This window comes from Rhincodon typus, chromosome 17, assembly GCF_021869965.1.
Source record: "Rhincodon typus isolate 14 chromosome 17, sRhiTyp1.1, whole genome shotgun sequence".
Taxonomy (NCBI): domain Eukaryota; kingdom Metazoa; phylum Chordata; class Chondrichthyes; order Orectolobiformes; family Rhincodontidae; genus Rhincodon; species Rhincodon typus.
The window spans coordinates 41697910-41721411 of NC_063348.1; the positions used below are offsets into that span (position 1 = coordinate 41697910).

The window sequence follows — 23502 nt, forward strand, 5'->3', positions numbered from 1 at the left end:
ATCAGAACTTAGAAATTTTAGGCCATTGCATTTATGGTAAAGTTACAGTGGCAGATTTGGAAAGGACTCATTGAATTGTTTCCATAGTCCAAGGCCAAGAAACTATCAGGGGTCAATAAAATAGAATATAAAGGATTGATATATGGGATGTAATTTTGCTGGACCAGTCTGTAAATGAGTGTGTTGGTAAACATGATAAAATATTGTTTTGTTTCATGTTTTAGATCTTGCTATCTTTGATATATAGATGGCTTGGTTTGTTATTTTATTTCTTTTGGGTAATCAATTTCTGTTCTGTTGTTAAAGGAAATCTGAAGACTCATGTGAATATGCCACAATGTTGTAACCATTGTATTAATGAACTAAAGTAAAAAGCCCTATCAAGCCAGGTTTCATTGTAGAATCTGACTCATCTAGCAGTACAATCAGCTGGGATCTTAATATGTGGGTGAACTCAATGAGAATTTAATAGGCATGTATGCACTTTTAAAGAAATGGGTATAATGAGTCATAGAGATGTACAGCACAGAAACAGACCCTTCGGTCCAACTTGTCCATGCCAACAAGATATCCTAATACTCTCCATAACTCTAGTCCCATTTACCAGCATTTGGCCCATATCGTTCTAAAACATTCCTATTCATATACCCATCCAGAAGCCTTTTAAATGTTGTAATTGTACCAGCCTGCACCTCTTCCTGTGGCAGCTCATTCCATACATGCACGACCCTCTGCATGAAAAAGGTGCCCCTTAGATCCCTTTTAAATCTTTCCCCTCTCACCTTAAACCTATGCCTTCCATTTTTGGACTTTCCCACCCCAGGGAAAAGACCTTGTCTATTTCATCTATCCATGCCCTTAATGATTATATAAACCTCTGTAAAGGCACCTGTCAGCATTTAATGCTCCGGGGCAAAATAGCCCCAGCCTATTCAGCCTCTCCCTATAGCTCAAACCCTCCAAACCTGGCAACATCCTTGTAAATCTTTTCTGAACCCTTTCAAGTTTCATAACATACTTCCTATAGTAGGGACACGAGAACTGCATTCAGTATTCAAAAGTTGTCTAACCAATGTCCTGTACAGCTGCAACATGACCTCTCAACTCCTATACTCAATGCATTGACCAATAAAGCCAAGTGTACCAAACGCCTTCTTCATGAGCCTATCTACCTGCGACTCCACTTTCAAGGAATTATGAACCAGCACTCCAAGGTCTCTTCGATCAGCAATACTCCCCAGGACCTTACTATTAAGTGTGTAAGTCCTGCTCTGATTTGCCTTTCCAAAATGCATCACCTCACATTTACCTAAATTAAACTATGTAGAACCTGGACAAAAAAACGGGAATATTGTAGTGAAGTTTATCGCATGGCTTAGATTTTCAAAATGGTTTCGATCAATGCCAAAACTTTTCTTGGAGTAGACAAAACAGTGAAGTATTTAAAGCTCTGACTAGGCCTGAACAGAGAGATAGCAGATAAACTGACATCTATGAAAAATCAAGATGACTTGAAAATTCAGTCATTGGACACAAATTTCAAAAATTTAAATAAGAGACATTGGGTTAAAAATATGAGGCTATTGTTTAGCTCATCTTCTTTGATAGAAATGCAACACCTTGGATCCTGAACTGAGAGAGTTATAGCAAACAGCGTTCTGAGAAATTGAATGAAAATTAATGTCAATGTGCTTGGACAGAAATCATAGGCCCAATGCTGTTCCTGGCTTAGGTGCACTGGCACCCAGCTGGATCACAGCAGCCCCATCCTTGTGTCCACCATAGAGGGCCTTCAAGAGCCCCTAGTTATTGCACACTGATATACCCCCTATCCCAGGCCCTGCTTGAATGTAATTAATTTAAAGACACAGTACAGTGCTAAGGAAGAACACATGAAATCCAAACTGATGAGGAATTGGTAATAGTCCAACATGTGTTAGTTCTGCCTAAGTATCATAACAAATCCTTACAAGTGACTCATGAAATACCAATGAATATAATAGAAAAGCTATTTATTTATGAAAATATGATGAGATGTGTATAGATTGCCACAATTGTGCCATTTTAATTACAGAAATTATAAAAATAATAATTGAGACAATGTTAAGACAAAGTTCATCTTTTGTTCCTTCTACTGCAATCTGGGTTTATGAAGTGGCTATGGGACATTGCCGCCAAAGCAAGGATTTCCAGATGGACCCACCATGCTGCCGCTACCAAAGCTGACATCAAAGTCACTGTATCACCACCATGGCAAGGAAGGACAGACTGGACCTACCAAGTTGCCACTTCAGTCACCAGAGTCACAAAGCTGCCACATTGCCACCATGGCTATGACAAACGATCTGGAACCACCATGCCACCACTGCTGAAACTGCCACACTGCTGCCAGGAGCAACGAACCAGACCCACCGATGATGAAGACATCGATGAAGGTACGGCCATGACGGACACGAGGAACTGACATCTGGATCCACCACACTGCCATTTCTGCAGCAGGCCCTTGCACCTGCCTTCCTCCACCACAGCCGCAGAAAAGGTGAACTTTTGATACAAAAGAGAAATGAAGAAACAAAACAAAAAAAAAGAAAAATGTGGCTGGCCAGGTGAGTGGCTGCAGAAGTGTATGGTCACTTACGTATTAGGAAAACACAGGCTAACATTTTTGTTGGCCAGGATTGCAAAAAGATGTGTCAAATCTTTCCAGATATGCTGTATGTCAAGTAGTTAGGAAACCCTAACCAGGAGTTAGATCAGAGCCTTTAATCCCAATGCCAGCTCTACAAAAAAATGATTATCAGGGTCTTCGTAGATAGTGTACCTAAACTACTTAAAATCAGGAATGGGAATCAACATTTTATTATGGATATTTGAACAGGATTTCCTGAAGCATTGCCTTTGGTAAAAATTACTGCAAAAAATCATGGTGGAACTGTTATATCAGTTGTCTCCAAGATATAGACCATCCAAAGAAAATGTGAATCTTGATCTAATTGCATGTCATAAATCTTTAAAGAAATAGTGAATAATTGTGAAAAAAATCTATTTAAATTGTCTGCTTGTCATCCACAATCCTGATATGCAATAGAAAGATGGCATCAAGCTATTATTAGAACTTATTGTCAGGAATGGTCTAATGATTGAGATAAATGAATATCTTGTTACTGTTTTGTGGGATGATCTAGGACCAGAGGGAATAATCTCAGAATAAGAGGTCATCTAATTGAGACAGAAATGAGGAAGAATTTCTTTTGAGGGTAATGAACCTGTGGAATTCTTTACCACAAAAGGCAATAGAAGCTGTGTTTTCAAGTATGTTCAATGGTGAGATTTTTTTGTGGGATGCGGGCGTCACTGGTTGACCAGCATTTATTGCCTTTCCCTAGTTGCCTTTGAGGTGGTGGTGGTGGTGGTGAGCTGCCTTCTTGAACTGCTGCAGTCCACCTGCAATGCCATTAGGGAGGGACTTCCAGGATTTTAAACCCAGCAACAGTGAAAATTTTTGATCAGTGAGAGAATCAAGTTTATGGGGAAAAGTTAAGAAAATGGTGATAAGGATTTTCAGATTAGCTATGATCTCATTAGATGGTAGAGAAGAATCAATAAGCCCAATGGCTTATTTCTGCTCCTATGAATTATGATCTGTGTGATTTAGATCATGCCATTCTCAATAATTTGTTTTTAACAACATAAGTTAATTACAAAAATCAGCAGTCTTGTCAATATTTCTCACTGACTAACCACTTAACTAACTGAACAATAAAAACACATAATCAATGAAGCCCGTGTTCTGGAATCTGACTTGTCCAGTATTGGCATCAGATAGGGTCATAATTGAAGTTAAAGGAAAATTTGTGTTTTATCTTTCAAGAATTCATTTTTAAACATAAGACAATCATTCATTATTGGAGCAGAACATCTTCCACAGCTAATACTTTACAGTGATCTTAGAGATGTGAATATTTCCTCTATCCATGTACATCTTGGTTATGTCAATTGTGTGACAACATTGGCTCTCTGTACAGTTTTTTTTGAGAATATCTGCAATCTGTTCTTTTGCATACTCTAAGGCTTTTATGTCTTGTGACTACTGATAACTAGCCTCTCAGGTCAGTGGTGTCTTCGAGATACAGTAGTTAACTTCAATTCTTTAATTTTGATCAATGTAAGCATTGCCATGGGATGCTATCACTCAAAACTCTATAACTTTGGCCTTTAATTATTGATTGAAAATATAACTCTCCTATGTATCCATACCTTGTTGATTAAACTCCTTTGAAATGCAGAGCTGCATTTATGCCACCAAACAATTTCTTGAAACTGAGAATTAGAATAGTCTAATTTTAACTTTAGCATGTATTTACCTCCAGATATTTTTATTAGCTGCTTGCGCCCTTTGGACTCAGTTTGATGAAAGCATGGACCAAGTTTCTATACTTTAGAAGAACTATTTATTATAAATAAGTAGATTCTATCCACAGATAAACAATTATGAGCTCATCAACATATAACGCTGCAAGTTAAAACTTTAATTCCTTTATAAAATCTCCACTTACACACAATGACAGATATCAACAAGCACAAAAAAAACATACATGGGTATTATGGGTGGAGGAAAAGCCTAGGAAAGCAGTTCAATGGTCCTCGAAACAGAGTTTGCTGAGACAATCCTTTTGCTGGTCAGGACTTGCTGCTCTTTGATCTTCGTGTTCCAGGCTTTTGCACTTGCTTGTAGGAGGCACAGGGTGACTTATTCATCCTTATAAATCCTCTGACTTATTGGTTAAAAGCCACCATATACATCAACTGATGAAAAGAAATAAACTGGCTTTCTTCAGGCTCAAGATGCTTTTTTTTCTGCAACAAAATGGGCAGCTCCCATTCCTTTTCAGAGGTCCAATGGCCTCTGACTAAACATTCGCACCCACAAACTGTTCAGCTGAGAGCCAACCACATAGTTGTTGGCAGGCACAAGACATTTGTCATTGACAACTGGTCACCATACCACAAACCAATCAGCAAATAGTTGCTGGCCAAATCTCCCTTTGTACACACCCCCTGACTCCAGCTTGTTTGTAGTAACCATCCTCACTGCTTCAACAAACAGCAGTGTAGACAACACATATAATTACTGCCAGGTAATTTGGTTTAATAAAGTGTAGAGGTGACCTTATAGAGGTTTATACAATAATGAGGGGTATATATGAAGTGAATGGCAGGCATCTTTTCCCTAGATTCAGGATTTTAAAACTAGGGAGCATATGTTTAAAGATGAGAGGAGAGAGATTTTAAAAAGACATGAGGGGCAATTCTTTTACACAGAGAATGGATCATGTGGAATGAACGTTGAGGAAATGGTGGATGCGGGTGCAGTTACAACATTTAAAAGACATTTAAGTAAGTACCTGAATAAGAAATGTTTGGAGAGATATCGGCCAAATACAGGCAGGTGGTACTAGTTTAGTTTGGAATTATGGTCGGCATGGACTGGTTGGACTGAAGGGTCTGTTTCTGTGCTGTATGACATTGTGGCACTTGGGCTGATGATTTCAGCATCCATCAACTTCTAAAACATACATAGAGAAACAGGATATAAAATCAGGTGAGTGATTTGTTATCAACATGTCAAATTTCACATAATCGTATGGATGTTGGAGGGAGCTGTCCTGATTTTCACATGTAACAGTCATCCCCACAGCTCAGTGCAACAAAGTTTCTGAGACCAATCTAATATCAGTGGACTCTTAAATATTCCTCTAGTGAAGTTGGAAATATTTATTGAATATAATGAAGGGCAAGTTAGACAGTTTTTGGAGCTGCAAGGGAGACAAGACTTATGGGGAGGGTGGGCAAATAAGTGGATATTTAGAGCATATCTTATTGAACAGTGGAGCAAGCTTGATGGGCCGAAAGGCCTATTTTTGCTCCTATTCCTTACAATCTTATAAATACTGGCACTTGGGGACAAAATTGCAAAATTTCTTGTACCAGCTGCTTCCACTAAAGAACTGACTTTGCTGCACATATAGCTTTTCTTCCTTGACCTACTGTTGATTAAAGCGGCTGCAGTGTCCAAAAGCACTTTATTCTCGATTTCCTGTTGCTTAACCATCCAAGGAGAAAAGTCTAAAAATGGGCACAAGCCCAGCAGAAAGCCAAACTTCCAGACAAATGTCGCAAAGCACAAAATTTCTGTGTTCTGTAGCCTTCGATTCTGTTCCCCCATTTTCTTATTTTGACAGAGTTGGCTATCAGGATTATGGAAAGTGGAGAGTTGACCCAAAATCAGATTAGCAGGATGTTTCTGAATGGGGGAGTAGGCTCAAAGGGCTGAATGGTCTCCTCCTGTTTCTAAATCTTATATTACCTGTATTAGAAATGAGGTGCACGGAGTAAAATTTAAATAACTAGAAGTGCACAGGTAGAAAGTGATTGCAATCAAAACTCAAAATTAGAAGTCTGCCTGTGAATCTTATATCTCCCTGATCAGACTGCTGATTAAGATAAATGAGGGTTTCAAAAAAGTCTATGTTTAACAATTAAAGATGAAGATTATTATGTGCATGTCATTGAAAAGGCAAATTAACAGCAACAAATCAAGAATTATAGAAGCATAGCTTTGTCTGAATGGATTGTTCCACACAATTATTCCAATATGTGTTTGACAACATCTGGGGCCAATTTTTTTTTAAGAGTACTGGATTTTGTTCCAATGCCAGTTGTAAATTATTTATTCCTGAATCTTTTGTTTTCAACAGGAGGAAGTTGCTCTCAAATTTTTTATTGGATTTATTAGCAAATATTTTGTATTTATGACCTTAAGTTTTGAATTCCCACACAGTGGAAATATTTTCTCCAACATCTATTTTACCAAACTCTCTCATAATTTTAAAGATTTCTATTAGGTTACCTAGCAGCCCTGTTTTTAAAATGTATAAAGATTACATTTTATGTAATTAAAAAGTAACTGTTCTAAATGAATGTAGTCCGATTACTTAGGAAAAAAAATTTGAAAGTTTGGATCATTTTAACCACATAAAAAGATGTGATCATGTAGAATGACAGAATTTTAAAAATCTCAAACCCAAACTATCTTCCAGAGGCGGATTGTTCATTTAAAAATTGTAAGTCTTATACTTGACTCATCTACCATGTTTAACCTTGACTGGCCTGGTCTCCAGCATCAGGAGACCAGGCAACTAAAGGAAGGGAGATATTGCTTTGAGGAAGAATTAAGAGCTGATGAAGAAATAATGAGATTGTGTACATTGTTTCCTGCCAGCTAATGGCACCTACCCCTGATCCAATGACTCTTATCACCCCAGCCCATGATCAGAAGTCCTGAATTCAGATAGTGGATCTTTTTCTCCAAGTAAACCCCTGCAGCCCCTCCAGGAATCAGAAATCAGAAATCACTCCTCGTGCCTCAAAATCTAGATCCCATTCCCCCAAACACAAATGTTTTTCACTGTCTTCTGATGTCCATGTTTTTGAAGCACTTTTGAATTTTCTGAGATGCAAGATGGGAGAAAGAGGCGTAGTGATAACTTTGCTGGATTGGTAAACTGGAGGCCCCGGCTAAGGCTCTGGGGACATGGGGTTGTATCCCACCACAACAGCTCGAAGTTAGTAAAACCTAGGAATGAAAGCTATCTCAGTAATGGTATCATGAATGTATCGATTACCATAAAAAAATCTTCTTCACTATTGCCCTTAGGGAAGGAAATCTTACCTATGTGTCACTCCAGATCAACAGCTACATGGGTGAGTCTTAAATGCCCTCTGCAATGGTGAAGCAAGCCACTCAGTTCAAGGGCAATTAGAGGTGGGAAACAAATGCTGGCCAAATCAGTGACACATCATCCATAAAAATGAAGATACCATCTGCTGCAAAAGCTCTTTGTGAGTACCTATTTTGACTAGAACAATTGTTTCTTTGAGATAGCAAAAACTAGAGATGCTGGAGTCAGAGACAACAATGTGGAGCTGGAGAAACACAGCACACCAGGCAGCATCAGAGGGGCAGGAAAATTGGTGTTTTGGGTCAGGACCCTTCTTCAGAAGAAGGGGAAAGGGAGCTGGGAAGTAAATAGAGTGAGGAGGGTTGGGGCTGGGATAGGTAAGTGGGATGGTGATAGGTGAGTGCAGGTAGGGAGTAGTGGGGATTAGGTTGTAGACATGCTTGCCGAGCAGTGGGTTTGGTTGCAAATATTTCGTCACCCTGCTAGGTAACATCATCAGTCCACCTCTGGTCAAGCATCGGTGTTCTGTCCCACTTGTTATTAATATGCTTCGTTTTGCTGGGTGATTGATATTATTTCCAGTCTTGTTTCTCAGTGGCTTGTACACAGGGTCTAATTCAATGTATTTGTTGATAGAGTTCTGGTTGGAATACCAGGCCTCCAGGAATACCTGGTGTGTCTCTGCTTGGCTTGTGCAATTAGTGATGTGTTGTCCCATTCAACTTCGTGTCCGTTGTTGTCCATGTATACTGAGACAAGTGAGAAATTGGTCATGTCTCTTGGTGGTTAGTTGGTGTTCATGTATCTGTATAGTCAATTTTCTTCCAGTTTGGCCTATGTAGTGTTTCTCACAGTCCTTGCATGGTATTTTTGTACATTACCCCAGTTTTTCCTGTTTTGGGTATGGGATCCTTTACGTTCGTCAGTAGCTATCGTAGGGTGGTAGTTGGTTTGGGTTACTGTGATATCTAGGGGTCTGAGTAGTCTTGTGGTCATCTCTGATATGTCCTTGATGTATGGAAGGATGATAAGTGATTCTGGTTGTGTTGTGTCCTGTCTTGGAGGTAACGGCAGATTGTGCTTTTCAGGTATCCATTTCTTTTGAAATGGTGGGGATTGGTCAGTAGGATGGGTGGGGTGGATAGGTGGGAAGGAAGATGGACAGGTTGTGTCAGGTCATGGAGGTGGGGATAAGAGGGAGGGTTGGACAAGGGATGAGTCCAGGGGTGGGGAGATTTTAAAACTGGTGAATTCCACGTTTAGTACATTGGGCTGTAGGCTCCCGAGGCGGAATATGAGGTGTTGCTCCTCCAGTTTACAGGTGGTGTCACTGTGACACTGGATGAGGCCCAGGATGGACATGTCACCCAGGGAGTGGGAAGGGGAGTTAAAATGGTTGGCGACAGGAAGGTGTTGTAATTTTTCACGTACAGAGGGCAGATGCTCTACAAAATGGTCTCCGAGTCTACGCTTGGTCTCACCGACGTAGAGGAGGTCACATCAGGAGCAGCGGATACAGTAGACCAAGTTGGTGGATATACAGGTGAACCTCTGTCTAATATCTGTTTGTAATTTGACTCAGTGCATGTTACATGAATAGTTTTCAGTTGCTATTTGATGAAGTTGGTTTTAATGGTGACTTAATGAAAGTATTAAAGGTACGATTCAATCCTGAATGAAGGAACAAGCAAACCCCTTGAGTCATTCAGTGAAGTACAGAGAAGTTAATCTTACTGAATGTAAATCATCACAGATTGCTGTGTTCATAGTATTGTTGGAAAACTGTCCTTGACATGAGAAAATCAAAAGGAAACGCAAAGAATAATTATTAGAGCAAGTAACAATTCTATTAAAGGCAATCTATTTAAAATATGTTTCAGTCATACCAAATGTTCTTTGGACAAACTTAAGATGGTAATAAATTCATTTTGGTCTAATCCTATGAAAAATTGTCTTAATTTTTACAGTAGACATTTAGGAGCGTCCATAAGAAAATTTGTAATTTTAAATTTAAATTTAGATAGCAAGGAAAAAAGACAAATCTTCAAAATCATTTCACTGATTGCTGACATTCAAACTACAAATTTGTCCTGACATGCCAATAGAAAGTTTGAAGACTTTGTTATGCAGCAATGCATAACCCAACAAACCTATTGTTTCAACTGATAGTTAATTTTAAAATTGTTACTTTTATATTTGAACTTCTAAATTTGACTAAGAGAATTCTGGCCAATTTCACCTTCTGCAAGACAGTTCCAAAGTCAGCAGTGGCAATGTACACTATATAGCTTTACTGCTAGTATTCCAGTTCACCTTTTTTGGATTGATACAGAAACTTGAAATACAGTTGCAATAAATCTTACATGAAGACCCGATTTAAACATAAGCAATGCTGGTCATGGTATTCTACACTGCTGGCAATTGGAGTCCCTCCAGTTGGATTTAGAACATTGGAATATAACTGAAGTTAAATCTTGTATTTCATAAATATGGATGTTAGCAACTCAATGCTGATTCAGATGTAATTTTGTTTTGCAGCACCTCAGGAACGATGTAGGTGGACTTTGGTATGGAACCCATTGATCATCAAGTTCAGTGATTTAAGTCCAGGCAGTTCCTGGGTTGTGAACGGGTTTCCTTCTGGGTTCCATTGGATTTGCTCACAAGTCAGAGCACAATTAAGTACAATGGAAAGCAGCCATTTGTATGTACAGAAATATTCGTGTGTTGGGTCTTTAAACCATGTCTAGGAACGTGTTCGTAAACATGGCACTTGTAATTCAGATGGTCATAAATTGGGGACACCTGTAGCCACGTCATTGAAATCTTGAGAGTTCAGAAACTAGAACTGATTTTCTGTAGCCTAATGAGCTTTAAAGTGCCAATTACATGTGGGAAGAAGGGGACAAAATGCAAAATGGTTTATGGAGACAGATGAAAACTCTTATCATTGGTGGCATAGCAGTAGATGTGATTCATACAAGACAATTATTTTAAAAAAGGGCTGGAATAGCTCATAAAAAGGTTGAGGAAATCTAAGTCACAAGGTCAACAGAATTACCCTCTGGTTTTTCCACTCAAACATCCTTGGGCCTCAACTGATCAAAAGCTGATGGGACCAGTCATGTAATAGTTATGCCTGCTATATTAGCTAAGAGGCTTGGTATTCTAAAGAAAGTAACTCACCTCCTGGTTCTGGAAAGCAACCTACAAGACGTGCCAGGAACATGACCGAATATTCTCCGCTTACCTATATGAAGGCAGCTGCAACAACACTCAGTGGGCAGTAGACAAAGCAATGTTTGATTCACATTATATCCAGCAGCTTAAATATCTCTTTCCTTCACAACGACCACCATATCATGGTTGCAGTATTTACTGCCAAGTACTTCCCCACTACTTTTGAAACCTGTCCCACCATTAGATAGACAAGATCCACATGGACGTCATCTCCAAATTCTCCTTGAAATAGCACATTACTGTGATATGGACATATGGCTCCATCCTTCACTATTGTTGGGTCAAAATTGTGCATTCCATATCCAACAATAAGAACAACACCTTCACCATCTGGACATCATTAGTTCAAAAAGGTCTACCACGACCTCAAGTGCAACTATTGATGGGTAATATATGTTGGCCTTCCTAGTGATGTCCATATTGCAATAAGGAAGTAAAAGCCCAGCAAGTCCAAAACTTGTTTTTTTGATTTATAAATGGGGAGTTGATCATCTAGTGGTATTATTGTTAGACTATTCATCCAGACATTCAGGTAATGTTCTGGGGATCCAGGTTTAAAATCCACTATGGCAGATGGTGGAATTTAAGTTAAAAATATCTGCAATGAAATGTCTAATGATGACCATGAAACCATTGTCAATCATCAGGAAAAGCCTATTTGGTTCACTAATATCCTTCATGGAAGGAACCTGCCATCCTCACTGACATGAATCGAGACCCAGCAATACGATTGACTCTTGACTGCCTTGAATTGGCCTACCAAGCCACTCTGTTGCATCAAAGTTGTATCAAAGTCTCAACAAAGAAGTGAAACTGAACAGACCTTCTGGCATTGATCTGAGCACCACAAATGATAACAGCAAAAACATCTCTATAGACCCCGCAAAGTCTGCCTCACTAATGTCAGGGTCTAATGCCAAAATTGGGATAGCTGTCTCACAGACTAGTCAAGCAACAGCCTGATACTGTCATACTCAAAGAATCATACTGTTACAAACAACATCCCAGATACCACCATCAGTATCTCTGGATAAGTCCTATCCCACCAGCAGGATCGGCCCAGCAGAAGGGGCAGTGCAGTGGTATACAATCAGGAGGTGGTTGACCTGGAATTCCTTAACATTGACCCCAAACAACATGGAAGTCTCATAGCATGAAGTCAAACATCGGCAAGGAAATCTCCTGATGATCACCATGCACTGTCCTCCCTCAACTGATGAATCAGTGGTTCTCCATGTTGAGCAACACTTGGAGCAAACAGTGTGGCAAGGGCACTGAATATACTCTTGGTGATGAATTTCAGTATCCACCACCAAGAGTGGCTTGGCTGCAGCACTACCGAGCGAGGTGGTTGGAACGTAAAAGACATAGTTGCTAGATAGAGTCTGATTCAAATGGTGAATGGAATCACCAGGAACGAAAAACATTCTTGACATTATCCTCACGAATCTTTCTGCTGCAGGTGTGTCTGTCCATGACAAAATATTGATAAAAGTGACCACGTCATAGTCTGTGTGGAGACGAAGTCCCACCTTTGCACAGTCAAAATCTTTCATCATGTTGTATGGTACTATCACTATGGTCACCATGCCAAATGGAACAAACTTTGAACAGATCTAACAACTCACAACTGGGCACCCGTGAGGCTGTGTGGGCCATCAGCAGCAGCAAAGTCATATTCCGGTACAACCTGCAACCTTATTGCGTAGCATATCTCCCACTCCATCATTGCCATCAATCCAGGGGATCAATCCTGGTTCAATGAAGAGCGCAGGAAGGCATGCCAGGAGCAGCACCAGGCATACCTAAAAATGAGGAGTCAGCCTGGTGAAGCTACTAGACAGGACTACCTACATGCCAAAGAGTATAAAGAACAAATAATCGAGCTTAAGCAGCCACAACCAATGGATCAGATCTAAGCTCTGCAATCCTGCCACATCCAGTTGTGATTGGCAAACGACAATTAAACAAATCACTGGAGGAAGAGGAAGTTCCACAAACAGTCCATCCTCAATAATGGGAGAGCCCAGTACATTAGACAAAAAAAATAAGCAATCACAACAACCTTCAGCTAAAAGTCCCGAGTGGATAATCTATCTTGGCTTCTGCCAGAGGTCCACAGCATCAAGAAAAGGTTGGAGGCACTGGATACTGTAAAGGCTGCGGGACCTGACAACAATCTGGCAATAGTATAGAAAAGTTAAGCACCAGAACCTTCCACACCCCTAGCCAAGCTGTTCAAGAATAAGCTCCACAACATTGGCATCTCCTTGACAATATGGAAGATTGCCCAGGCATGTCCTGTACACAAAAAGTAGGACAAACCCAACTCATCATGCCACCAGTCTAGTCTGAATCATCAGTAAAATGATGGAAATACTCACCAACAGTGCTATCAAGCAGCACTTGCTCAGCAATAACCTGCTCACTGATGTCCAGTTTGGTTTCTGCCAAAGCCATTCAGTTCCTAATCTCATTACAGCCTTGGTTTAAACATGGACAAAAGAGCTGAATTCCAGAGGTGAGGTGAGAGTAACAGCCCTTCACATCAAGGCCACACTTGACTGAGTGTAGCATGTTATGGACCAGACCAAACCCCCAAAGTATTGTAAGGATATAGCCTAGACCCTAACGGTTATATTTATTTAAAGGCAAGTGTAATGTGCTGTGATTCGATTGGTCCATTGCTAGGTTTTTATCAAAACATACTTTATTCTTACAACACAGTTAAAATATAAGAAAGAAAGAATTGGCATAACCTTCACTCTATTGAAATACTTAACAAGATAATGTATAATTTAACCACTAATCATCAACTGTTCCAATATAGGTAACATCCCGCATATACACCCTTTGGCAAGATTGCAATTCAGCAAAACAGTTCTGTCATGTGCTGCCTCTCTCCAATCCAGAAGAAATAATCTGCCCCTTTGGATTTTTAAGAAGAAGCCTCTCATCTAAGAATTCACTCTAGCAGCTTGGAACTCAAACTTTTAGCTCAGCAGCTAGCAGAAACCATCTCACTAACTGAAAGCAAAATTAAAAACCTTTCTGGATTTGTGTGAATCCTGAACCTGTCCACTCATGTTTCTTTTCATTTTAAGAAAAAGCACCAAGGGAGAGTTCGCTGCCCGTCTGAAGCAGACAATTCGGCAGCATTGTTGCAACATCTCTCCGGAAGCAAAGCATCACAGAACGTATCTCTATTAAAGGCAGGGTACCATCACAAGCATCAAGGAGCTCTAGACAAACTGGAGGCAATGGGAATCGAGGAAAAACTCTGATGGCTGGAGTCATACTTGACACGTAGAAGGATGATTGTGGTTTTTGGAGGTCAGTCATCTCAGTTCTCGGATATCTCTGCAGGAGTTCTTTCAAATAGTGTCCGAGACGAAACCATCTTCAGCTACATCATCAATGGTTTCCCTCCATCATAAGCTCAGTAGTAGGGATGTTCAGCAATATTTGCAGAATGTTTAGCACCATTCATGACTCTAGGTATTGAAGTAGTCCATATCTAAATGTAACAAGACCTGGATAATATCCAGGCTTAGCTGGAAAGTGGTATGTAACATTTGACTTTCACAAATGCTAGGCAATGACCATCTCCAATAAGAGACAATCTAATCATTGCCCCTTGAGATTCAGTGGTTTCACCATTACTGAATCCCCCACTGTAACCCTGGGGGTTACAATTGATAAACTGAACTGGACTCGCCATATAAATATAGGGGCCACAACAGCAGGCCAGAGACTAGGAATACTGCAGTGGGTAACTCACTTCTTTATTATCGATGCTGTCCACCATCTTCAAGGCACAAGTTAGGAGTGTGATAGAATACTCCCCAGTTGACTGGATGAGTACACTCAAGAAGCTTAAGACCATCCAGGACAAAGCAGCCTGCTTGATTGGTATCATATTCACAAACATTTAATCACTTCACCAGCAATGCTCGGTTAACAGCAATGTGCACTTTCTACAAGATGTACTGCAGAAAGTCATCATGTCTTTTTAGACAGCACCTTCCAAACTCCACTTTCATCCAGGACAAGGGCAGCAGATGCATGGGAATACCACTATCTGCAAGTTCTTCTCCAAGCCACTCAACATCCTGTCTTGGAAATATGTCACCTTTCTTCAGTATTGCAGGGTCTAAATTGTGGAAATTCCTCCCCAACAGCATTGTGGGTGTACAACCAGCACAAGGACTGCAGCAGTTCATGAAGGCAGCTCATCTCACTGTCTTAAATGTAACTAAAGCAATAAATGTTAGCCCAACCAGCAAAGCCCATGACCCATGAGTGAATTAAAAAATGCTTTGACATTGAGACATCAACTTCTTACTGCTACAATTTTTCTAGTTAATGAGTGGAACTTTGCACATGTTGTCCAAATAGTAATTAAACTTGTGGCAAAGTCTGACAATTTTGGTTTTGTTGAAACTATAATGCCATTAGAAGAATCAGTCAATATTAACACTAACTCTAGGAATTTTTGCTGGTTGGAGAGAAAACCATAGGCTCCAAGCACACAATTGCATTTTGGTTCTTTGCCAGTTATCATTTTGGTATTTTAAGTTACAATTAATTTGTATAGATTTTAACAATCAATGGGATAAATAAACAAAGGCAGAACTGCCTCTGACCAGTGTGATAAGTAGTAAATTGATTGTAAAACATAATCAGCTGAGTACTTTATTTCTAAGGCCTTTAAGGTTCTGAATTCCAAGTTTGCCTGCGGTGTTATATCAGATAACATCATATATTTATTACATTAAGTATTTTATGTCATACAATTATTCATTATGGCTGTGAAATTAAGCATGGTTATGTGAGAAGCCATACACAAGAAGCTATTACATTCAACAGATTTGAAGTCTTGACGGAAAGTGGGTCAATGAAAGAAACAGTTTTACAATACTGAGCGTTTTTAAGCCAAGATCAAAATTCAGAGTTGTTAGCCATTTCCATGCATCTACGGATGAATTCCAAGATACCAAACCAAGTTTTATTTGTCCCACTCTTCACAATCCCTGAACTAATCGTAAAAAAAGGTATGGAATCTTTAATTACACACAAAATATTGTCTAATTATCTATTTTAAAGATCAACACATAAAATACTCAGTTCAATGCTAAATTTAAACTGAAGATACTGAAATCTCAAAGATATCACATCAGCCTCATTTAAATTATGATTTGTTTAATGAATAATTGAATTAAAATATAACTGACTGTGGCATTAAAATTTCTAAATGGGCTACTTCTAACCACCGACACAAGTATAACATGATAATAAAACTATGAATGCTGAAGATCTGAAACAAAAACAGAAATTACTAGAGAAACTCAGCAGGTCTGTAGCATCTGGGGAGAGAAAGCAGAGTTAACATTGAGTCCAGTGACCCTTTTCCTTATCTCAATAAAATGATAAATTGCTTGTGCAAACCATTGAGCATAGTAAATAAATCTCAATTAAGGGGTTATTTCATGAGCACAGAGTTTAATTTCAATGAATAATATTGTGGGAACACTAGGTTTTGAAACAATGACATAAATTAATCCACAAGCGCTGTTGGTGTTTTCGGTACCTTTTGATGATACAGGGTATTTCAGGAAGGAAGAAGTGTTGTGATATCCTATGAATGAAAGGGTATGGTGTACAGCTGGGTTTCTAACAAGGTGACAGGTAGGTGTATTTTGTTCTGTGTCTCTTTTGATCAGGAATTTAAATCAGGAGTCGAGAGGACAGCTGAAGAGCACAGGAAGGAATTCAATTTGAAAACACCTAACTTCCAATTATTAACTGAAGTAGACCAGAGATGGCTGGACAGATGGATGCGTTGCAGATGTAATGTATGGGAGCTGGAGGATGCTGGTTCAACCCTTGGTAACCACATGTGCATCACGAACTGGCTGCTCAATAAACTTCAGCTCAGAGTTGATGAGCTGGTGTCCAAGCTTCAGACACTGACACATCAGAGAAGGGAGAGGACACTGTTTTAGGAGACATTCATACGCCTTAGATTAACTGCATCAAAATTTGGTCTGTGGTCAGGGAGAGGAGGGTGTGACTGCATGGGAGGAGTCTTAGCTAGTGCCCTTGTCAAATAAGTATAAGGATCTTGCTCCTTGTGCAGATTAGGATACAGACTGCAGTGAGGATGAGTGAGCTGTCCAAAGCATATGGCATTTAGCGTCAATGAGTGGCTGGGGTGGGGAGAAAAGAAATATAGTAGTGATAGGGGATAGCATAGTTAAAGGAACATATACTGTTCTCTACAGCAAAGACAAAGTCCCAAAGGTTGTACTATCTTCATGGTGCCAAGGTTCTGGGCTGCACACCAACTTGGAGTGGGAAGGGAAGGATCCAACTGTGCAGGTACATGTAGGTACCAACTAAATAGGTAGGAAATAGGAACAGGAGTCGGCCATTCAGTCCCTCAAGCCTATTCTGCCATTCTACGAGATCATGGATGAACTGTGGTCAAACTCCATACACCTGTCTTTGGCCCATATCTCTTAATATCTTTGCTTAACTAGGGAAGGTACCATGGAAATTCAGAATCTCATGTTTACTAGACAGGTGATTTAACCCACTAGACCACTATGCCACAAGGTGAGCAAAGAGGTTCTGTTGAGGGATTACAATGCAGCTTGGGGCTAAACTAAAAAGAACCACAAAAGTTGATAATCTCAGGATTACTCCATGACACACATGCCAAGGTCTAGGATAAATAAGATTATAGAGAGGTAACTGCATAGCTCAAAGATTGGTTTGAGGGAAGTGGGTTCCAATTCATGGGACACTGGCACAAGTATTAGGGAAAAACAGAGCTCTTCTGTTGGGACAAGTTTAATTTGAACCATGCTGGGACCAGTATCCTGTTGAATTGTAGAACTAGTGTTGTAGATAGGGCTTTAAACTAATTAATGTGTAGGGAAGATGGGAAGAGTTAGAAGGGAAGTTTGAAAAAGAAACAAATGATCAGAGATGAACGATAGTCAAGCTATTACTGGAAGGGGCAGAAAATATGAGCAGAAGAGTGCGCAGAAATTAGAATAAGTAACAATAGTAAAACGTCAAAGCTTAGGACTCTAGTTAGATGCAGAGTGACCAGGGCTGGGAACTCAATATTCAAAAGTATTCAAGTGCAGAAAAATTGGCTAGAACAAAACAGAAGTGGGGTAGCATCGTTAACTATTTTTTTCCTACTCAACCTGTTCAAAGATGTTATTACACACCTCTGGAGCAGGTGGAACTTGAACCTGGGCCACCTGGTCCAGGGTAGGGACATTACCATTGCGTCACAAGAGGGCACCTTGCTAATAAAAGAAGGTATCGGTGCAGTGGTGAATACTAGTACGGGTGCAATTGATCATGATGTGGAATCAGTTTGGATAGAAATTAGGAATGGCAAAGGAAAAAATCATGGGTGGGTTTTGTCCACAGGCTTGTGAAGAGTTGCCACACATAGTACAAAGTATAAATTAGGAAATAATGGAGACATGTAAGAAGGGTGCTACAACTGTCATGGGTGATTTTGATCTGCATACCAACTGGAAAGATCAGATGTACAAGCGTAATACAGACAATGAAACTGTAGAGTACATCAGACTTTTTTTTACAGCATTACTCTGCACTGCCTACTTGGGAACAGGCTATTTTATATTTGCTTCTGTGTAAGTTTTTTATTTAATACATTTTTCCAAATCAACCTGTTCAGAGATGTTATTGCACACCTCTGGAACAGGTGGGACTTGTACCCGGGTCTCTCATTTCAGGGTTAGGGGCATTAACATGTAATTAAGTTGGATTAATAAGAGATCTCATGGTTAAGTATCCTCCAAGGGAAAAAAATTACAATATGGCAGCATTTCAAATTCAGTTTGAGGGAAAGCAACTAGGGTCTCAAACTAGTAGTCTCAACTTCATTAAGGGCAATTACAAAGGTATGAAGGAAAGGTTGTCTAAAACAGGCTGGGAAAATAGACTAAGGTGAAGTGGAGTCATCACTGGCGGTCCCTTGCAGACAAGGGCAACTCTCTTCCACTCTCAGGGTGAGTCCACAGGTGGCTGTACAGATCGGCGCGGCTTCTGCAGATTCTGTTACACTTGGTGCAGAAGGTGATGATAGGAAAGGTTGGGTAGGGCATTTGTGTGGCAGTGTGCTCCTTTAGCTGTTTTTGCCTGGCTTCCATTTTTTCCCCAACGACAAGCCTTGAGGTATTCAATGCCTTCCCAGATGCTACTCCTCTACTTTTGAGGGTCTTGGGCCAGTGATACCCAGGTGTCTGTGAGAACGCCGCACTTCACCAGTGAGGCCTTGAGGGTATCACAGAAGCACTTCCTCTGTCCACCTGGGGTTCTTGCTTTGGAGCTGGGAGTAGAGCACATGCTTGGGCAAATCTCATGTCAGTCATATGGAAAATGTGCCCAGCCCATTGCAGCTGATCAAGGGTGGTCAGTGCCTGAAGGCTCGGGATACTGGCCCTGTCGAGGACACTGGTGTTGGATCATCTTTCCTCCCAGCGGTTTTGCAGAATCTTGCGCAGGCAGTGTTAGTGGTACTACTCCAGTGCCTTGAGATGTCTATTGTAGACAGTCTCAGAGCCATGTAGGAGGCCGGGAACCACCACAGCTCTGTAAACCATGATCTTGGTGTCAAATTTGAGGTTGCACATATGCAAGCATCATCTGTGTACTGCAGCTCGATGACACTGGTTGGGATGGCTTTGGTTTAGGCTTAAAGACAGTGGAGGGTGAATAATTTCCCGCTTTTTTTTTTTTTAAAAGTCAGCTTCCCTCCAGTGGGGAGTTTATCAGCGATGAGGTGAAGCATTGCAGAAAGGTAGATCGAGAACAATGTTGGGGCAATGATGCAACCCTACTTGACACTGGTCTGAACAGGGAATGGGTCAGTGGTGGAGCCATTTGTCATTACCATGACTTCCATGTCGTTGTGGAGCAGGTGAATGATGGTGACAAAATACACGGTGTGACCAATGTGGAAAAGAAGGCTCAATAATGCTTCCCAATTGACGATATCAAAGATCTTTGTGATGTTAAAGGAGGCCATGTACAGAGGTAGGTTCTTTTCTCTGTATTTCCCCTGAGGGCTGTTGGGATCCTGTGACTTGGTGTCACCAAGAGTCACTAGGTTGTGGAGTGGAGATGGTTGTATGAGGCTATTGTCTGTGCTGATGCATGGCTATATTTATGTTGATCCTGGCTCGGATCAGGTGATGGTTGGATTCAGAACTCATTGGATTCTGTGAGGGTTCTAGTGGATTGATAAACAGCTAATGTAGTGCCTGTTCAAGAACGGAAGGAGATGAAAAGCAGAAAACTACAGACCAGGTAGCCTAACATCTTTCATTGGGAAAATGCTAGAATGCATTATTGAGGAAGAACTAGCATAGCATTTTGAAAAGCTTAAGCAATTAGAATCTTCTGTCATGGAGAAATCATTTTAGATAAACTTGCCACAGTTCTTTGAGAATAATGACAAGCAGAGTTGATAAAGGGGTATCAGTAGATGTAGTGTATTTGGATTTCCAGAAGACATTTGATAAGGGTACCCCATAAAAATTGGATACAAGATGCAAGATACAAAAGGTGTTTGAAAGAATTGATAAGACCTCATGGCATGGGGGTAATGTATTAGCATAGATTGGGGATTAGTGAAGGTAGCTAAGTACCCAAGGACAGATGGGATCTATCTCAGGATGCTGAAGGGGGCAAGGGAGGAGACTGCTGGGGCCTTGACAGAAATCTTTGTATCTTCTTTGCCGCAGGTGAGGTCGCAAAAGACTAAATGACAGTCAACTTCGCTCCTTTATTTAAAGAGGGCATTAGGGATAATGGAGGAAATTATTGGCTGGTGAGCCTTACATCAGTGATAGGGAAATTACTGGAGAAGATTCTTAGAGACAGGATATACTGACAGTTGGAGAAGAATGGACTTACTATGGATAGTTGGTATGGCTTTATGTAGGGGAGGTCTTGTCTCATAAACTTGATTAAGTTTTTTGAGGACGTGACAAAGATGATTGAGAGTAGGGCAGTAGATGTTGTCTATGTGGGCTTTACTAAAGCATTTGACAAGTTCCTTCATAATAGGCTGGTCCAGAAGATTGCATTACAAAAAATCCAATGTGGGTTGGCAAGTTGGATGCAAAATTGGCTTGGTCATAGAAGAGACAGTAGTTGTGGAGGGGTGTTTTTCTGACTGGAGGTCTGTTGCCTGTAGTATTGTGCAAGGATCAGTGCTGGGAGTTTTTTCATTTGTAATATATATTACCGATATGGTCGAAAATGAAGTGGTCTATTTAGTAAGGTTGCAATCGACACGAAAGTTGGTCAAGTTACCAAAAGTGAGGAAGATTATCAATAGGATACAGCAGGATATAGATCAGTTGTAAAGTCGGGCAGAAAAATGGCAATCCAGGCAAGTGTAAAGTGATGTATTTTTGGGAGGTCAAAATCAAGAGATAGGCATACAGAAGAAGTTCCCTAAAAATGGCAACAATAGTGCATAAGATGGTAAAGAAGGCATATGGCATGCTTGCCTTCATCAATTAGGTGTTGAGTATAACAGTTGGCAAGTCATACTGCAACTGTATATAACTTTAGTTATGCCACATTTGGCGTATTATGTGCAGTTCTGTCACTGCACTATAGGGAAAATGTGGAGGATTTGGTGAAGGTGCAAAAGAGGTTTTTACCAGGATGTTGCCTGGATTAGAGCGTATCAGGTATAAGGAGAGGTTGGACAAACCTGGATTGTTTTCACTAGTATTGGAGGCTGAGGTAGAAGTATCTCAGATTATGAGAGGATATGTTGAATAGTCAGAGTCTTTATCCCAAGGTGAAAATGTCAAATGCTAGGGGGCATAGTTTAAGGTGAGAGAGGAAAATTTTAAAGGAGGTATGCGAGGAAGGTTTTTTTTTTAAAAAAACACAGAGGATGACAGGTACCTGGAATGTGCTGTCAAAGGAGGTAGTAGAAGCAGATACATTAGCAAAATTTAAGAGGCATTTAGACAGACTCATGAATAGGCAGGGAATAGAGGGATACAGACCATGTGCGAGCTGATGGGATTAGTTTAGAATGATCGTTAAGATCGTCACAGACATGGTGGGGCGAAAGGTCTGTTCCTGTGCTGTATTGTTCCATGTTCTATGATGAATTGGACCAGTCATATAAATACTGTGGCTATAACAGCAAGTCAGAAACTTGGAAATCTGCAGCAAAAGAAACACTTCCTGACTCCTCAATGCCTGTCTGCCATCTACCAGGCATGGGTCAGGAGTATGATAAATACTCTCTACTTGTCTGCACGCATGTAGCTTTCACAACAATAAAGAAGTTTTACACCATAAAGCACCCCAGTTGTTTAGCACCCAACGTCTTCAAAATTCAATTCCTCCACCACCAATGCACAATGACAGGATCATAGATATCATAGAATCCCTGCAGTATGGAAACAGGCCATTTGGCCCAACAAGTTCACATCGCCCCTCTGAAGAGCATCCCACCCAGACCCATTCCCTACCCTTGATTTCCCATGTCTAACCCACCTAACCTAAACATCCCTGGGTACTTTGGGCAATTTAGCATGGCCAATCCACCTAGCCTGCACATCTTTGGGCAGTGGTAGGAAACCAGAGCACCCCGAGGAAACCCACACAGACACAGGGAGAATGTGCAAACTCCACACAGTCACCCGAGGCTGGAATTGAACCCAGGTCCCTGGCAGTATGAGGCAGCAGTGCTAACCACTGAGCCACCGTGCCGCCCGGCACAGTAGTGTGTACCGTATACAAGATGCACTGTGATAACTCACCAAGGCAGCCTTAGACAACACCTTTCAAACCCACTGAACCTCTTCCACTAGAAGGGAGAAGGCTGCAGATATATAGGAACAGCATCACCTGCAAGTTCTCCTCCAAACCCCATACCATCCTGAATTGGAACTATATCACCAAACCTTCATTTGTTCCTCGGTCAACATCCTGGAACTGCCTCCCTTAAGAAACTACATGCACTGTAGTCATTCAAGAAGGCAGCTCACTACCATTCACTCAAAGGCAATTTGAGTGTATTAAATTCTGTCCTAGCCAGCCTATGAAATAATAAACAAAAACATTTTACGAATGATTCAAACACCCTTTCAGGCAATGTATTCCAAACTTGAACAACTCATTGCATTATTTTTTCCCAGTAAGCTGCCTCTGATTCTTTGCAAATTACCATAAATCTGTGCCCTCAAGTTACAGAACCTTCTGCAAGTGGAAATAGTTTATTCTTATTTACATAATTCAAATCCTTGAAGATTTTGAATGCTTCAATCAAATCTTGCTCTAACCTACTCTGCTTTAAACAGAACACCAGTTTGTCTTGTCAAACCATTAGTGGTAAATCTCCTTGCACAATCTCCAAAGTATTGGTTTCCTTCCGAAAATGTTGTGCACAAAATTGGCCACAATATCCTAGTTTGGAGCCTAATAGTATTTT

The 23502-nt window shown here is 40.5% G+C and overlaps 1 protein-coding gene across 1 annotated transcript in view; it reads left to right on the plus strand.

Moving 5' to 3' along the window:
* prrg4 (proline rich Gla (G-carboxyglutamic acid) 4 (transmembrane)) overlaps positions 1 to 7902 on the plus strand; it is a 61696-nt gene extending 53794 nt beyond the window's left edge. The window contains exon 6 of the mRNA XM_048607355.1: positions 7718 to 7902. Coding sequence (XP_048463312.1) covers positions 7718 to 7775 — 58 coding nt within the window. The 3' untranslated portion in view covers positions 7776 to 7902. The remainder of the gene's footprint in view (positions 1 to 7717) is intronic.
* Positions 7903 to 23502: the final 15600 nt, after the last annotated feature.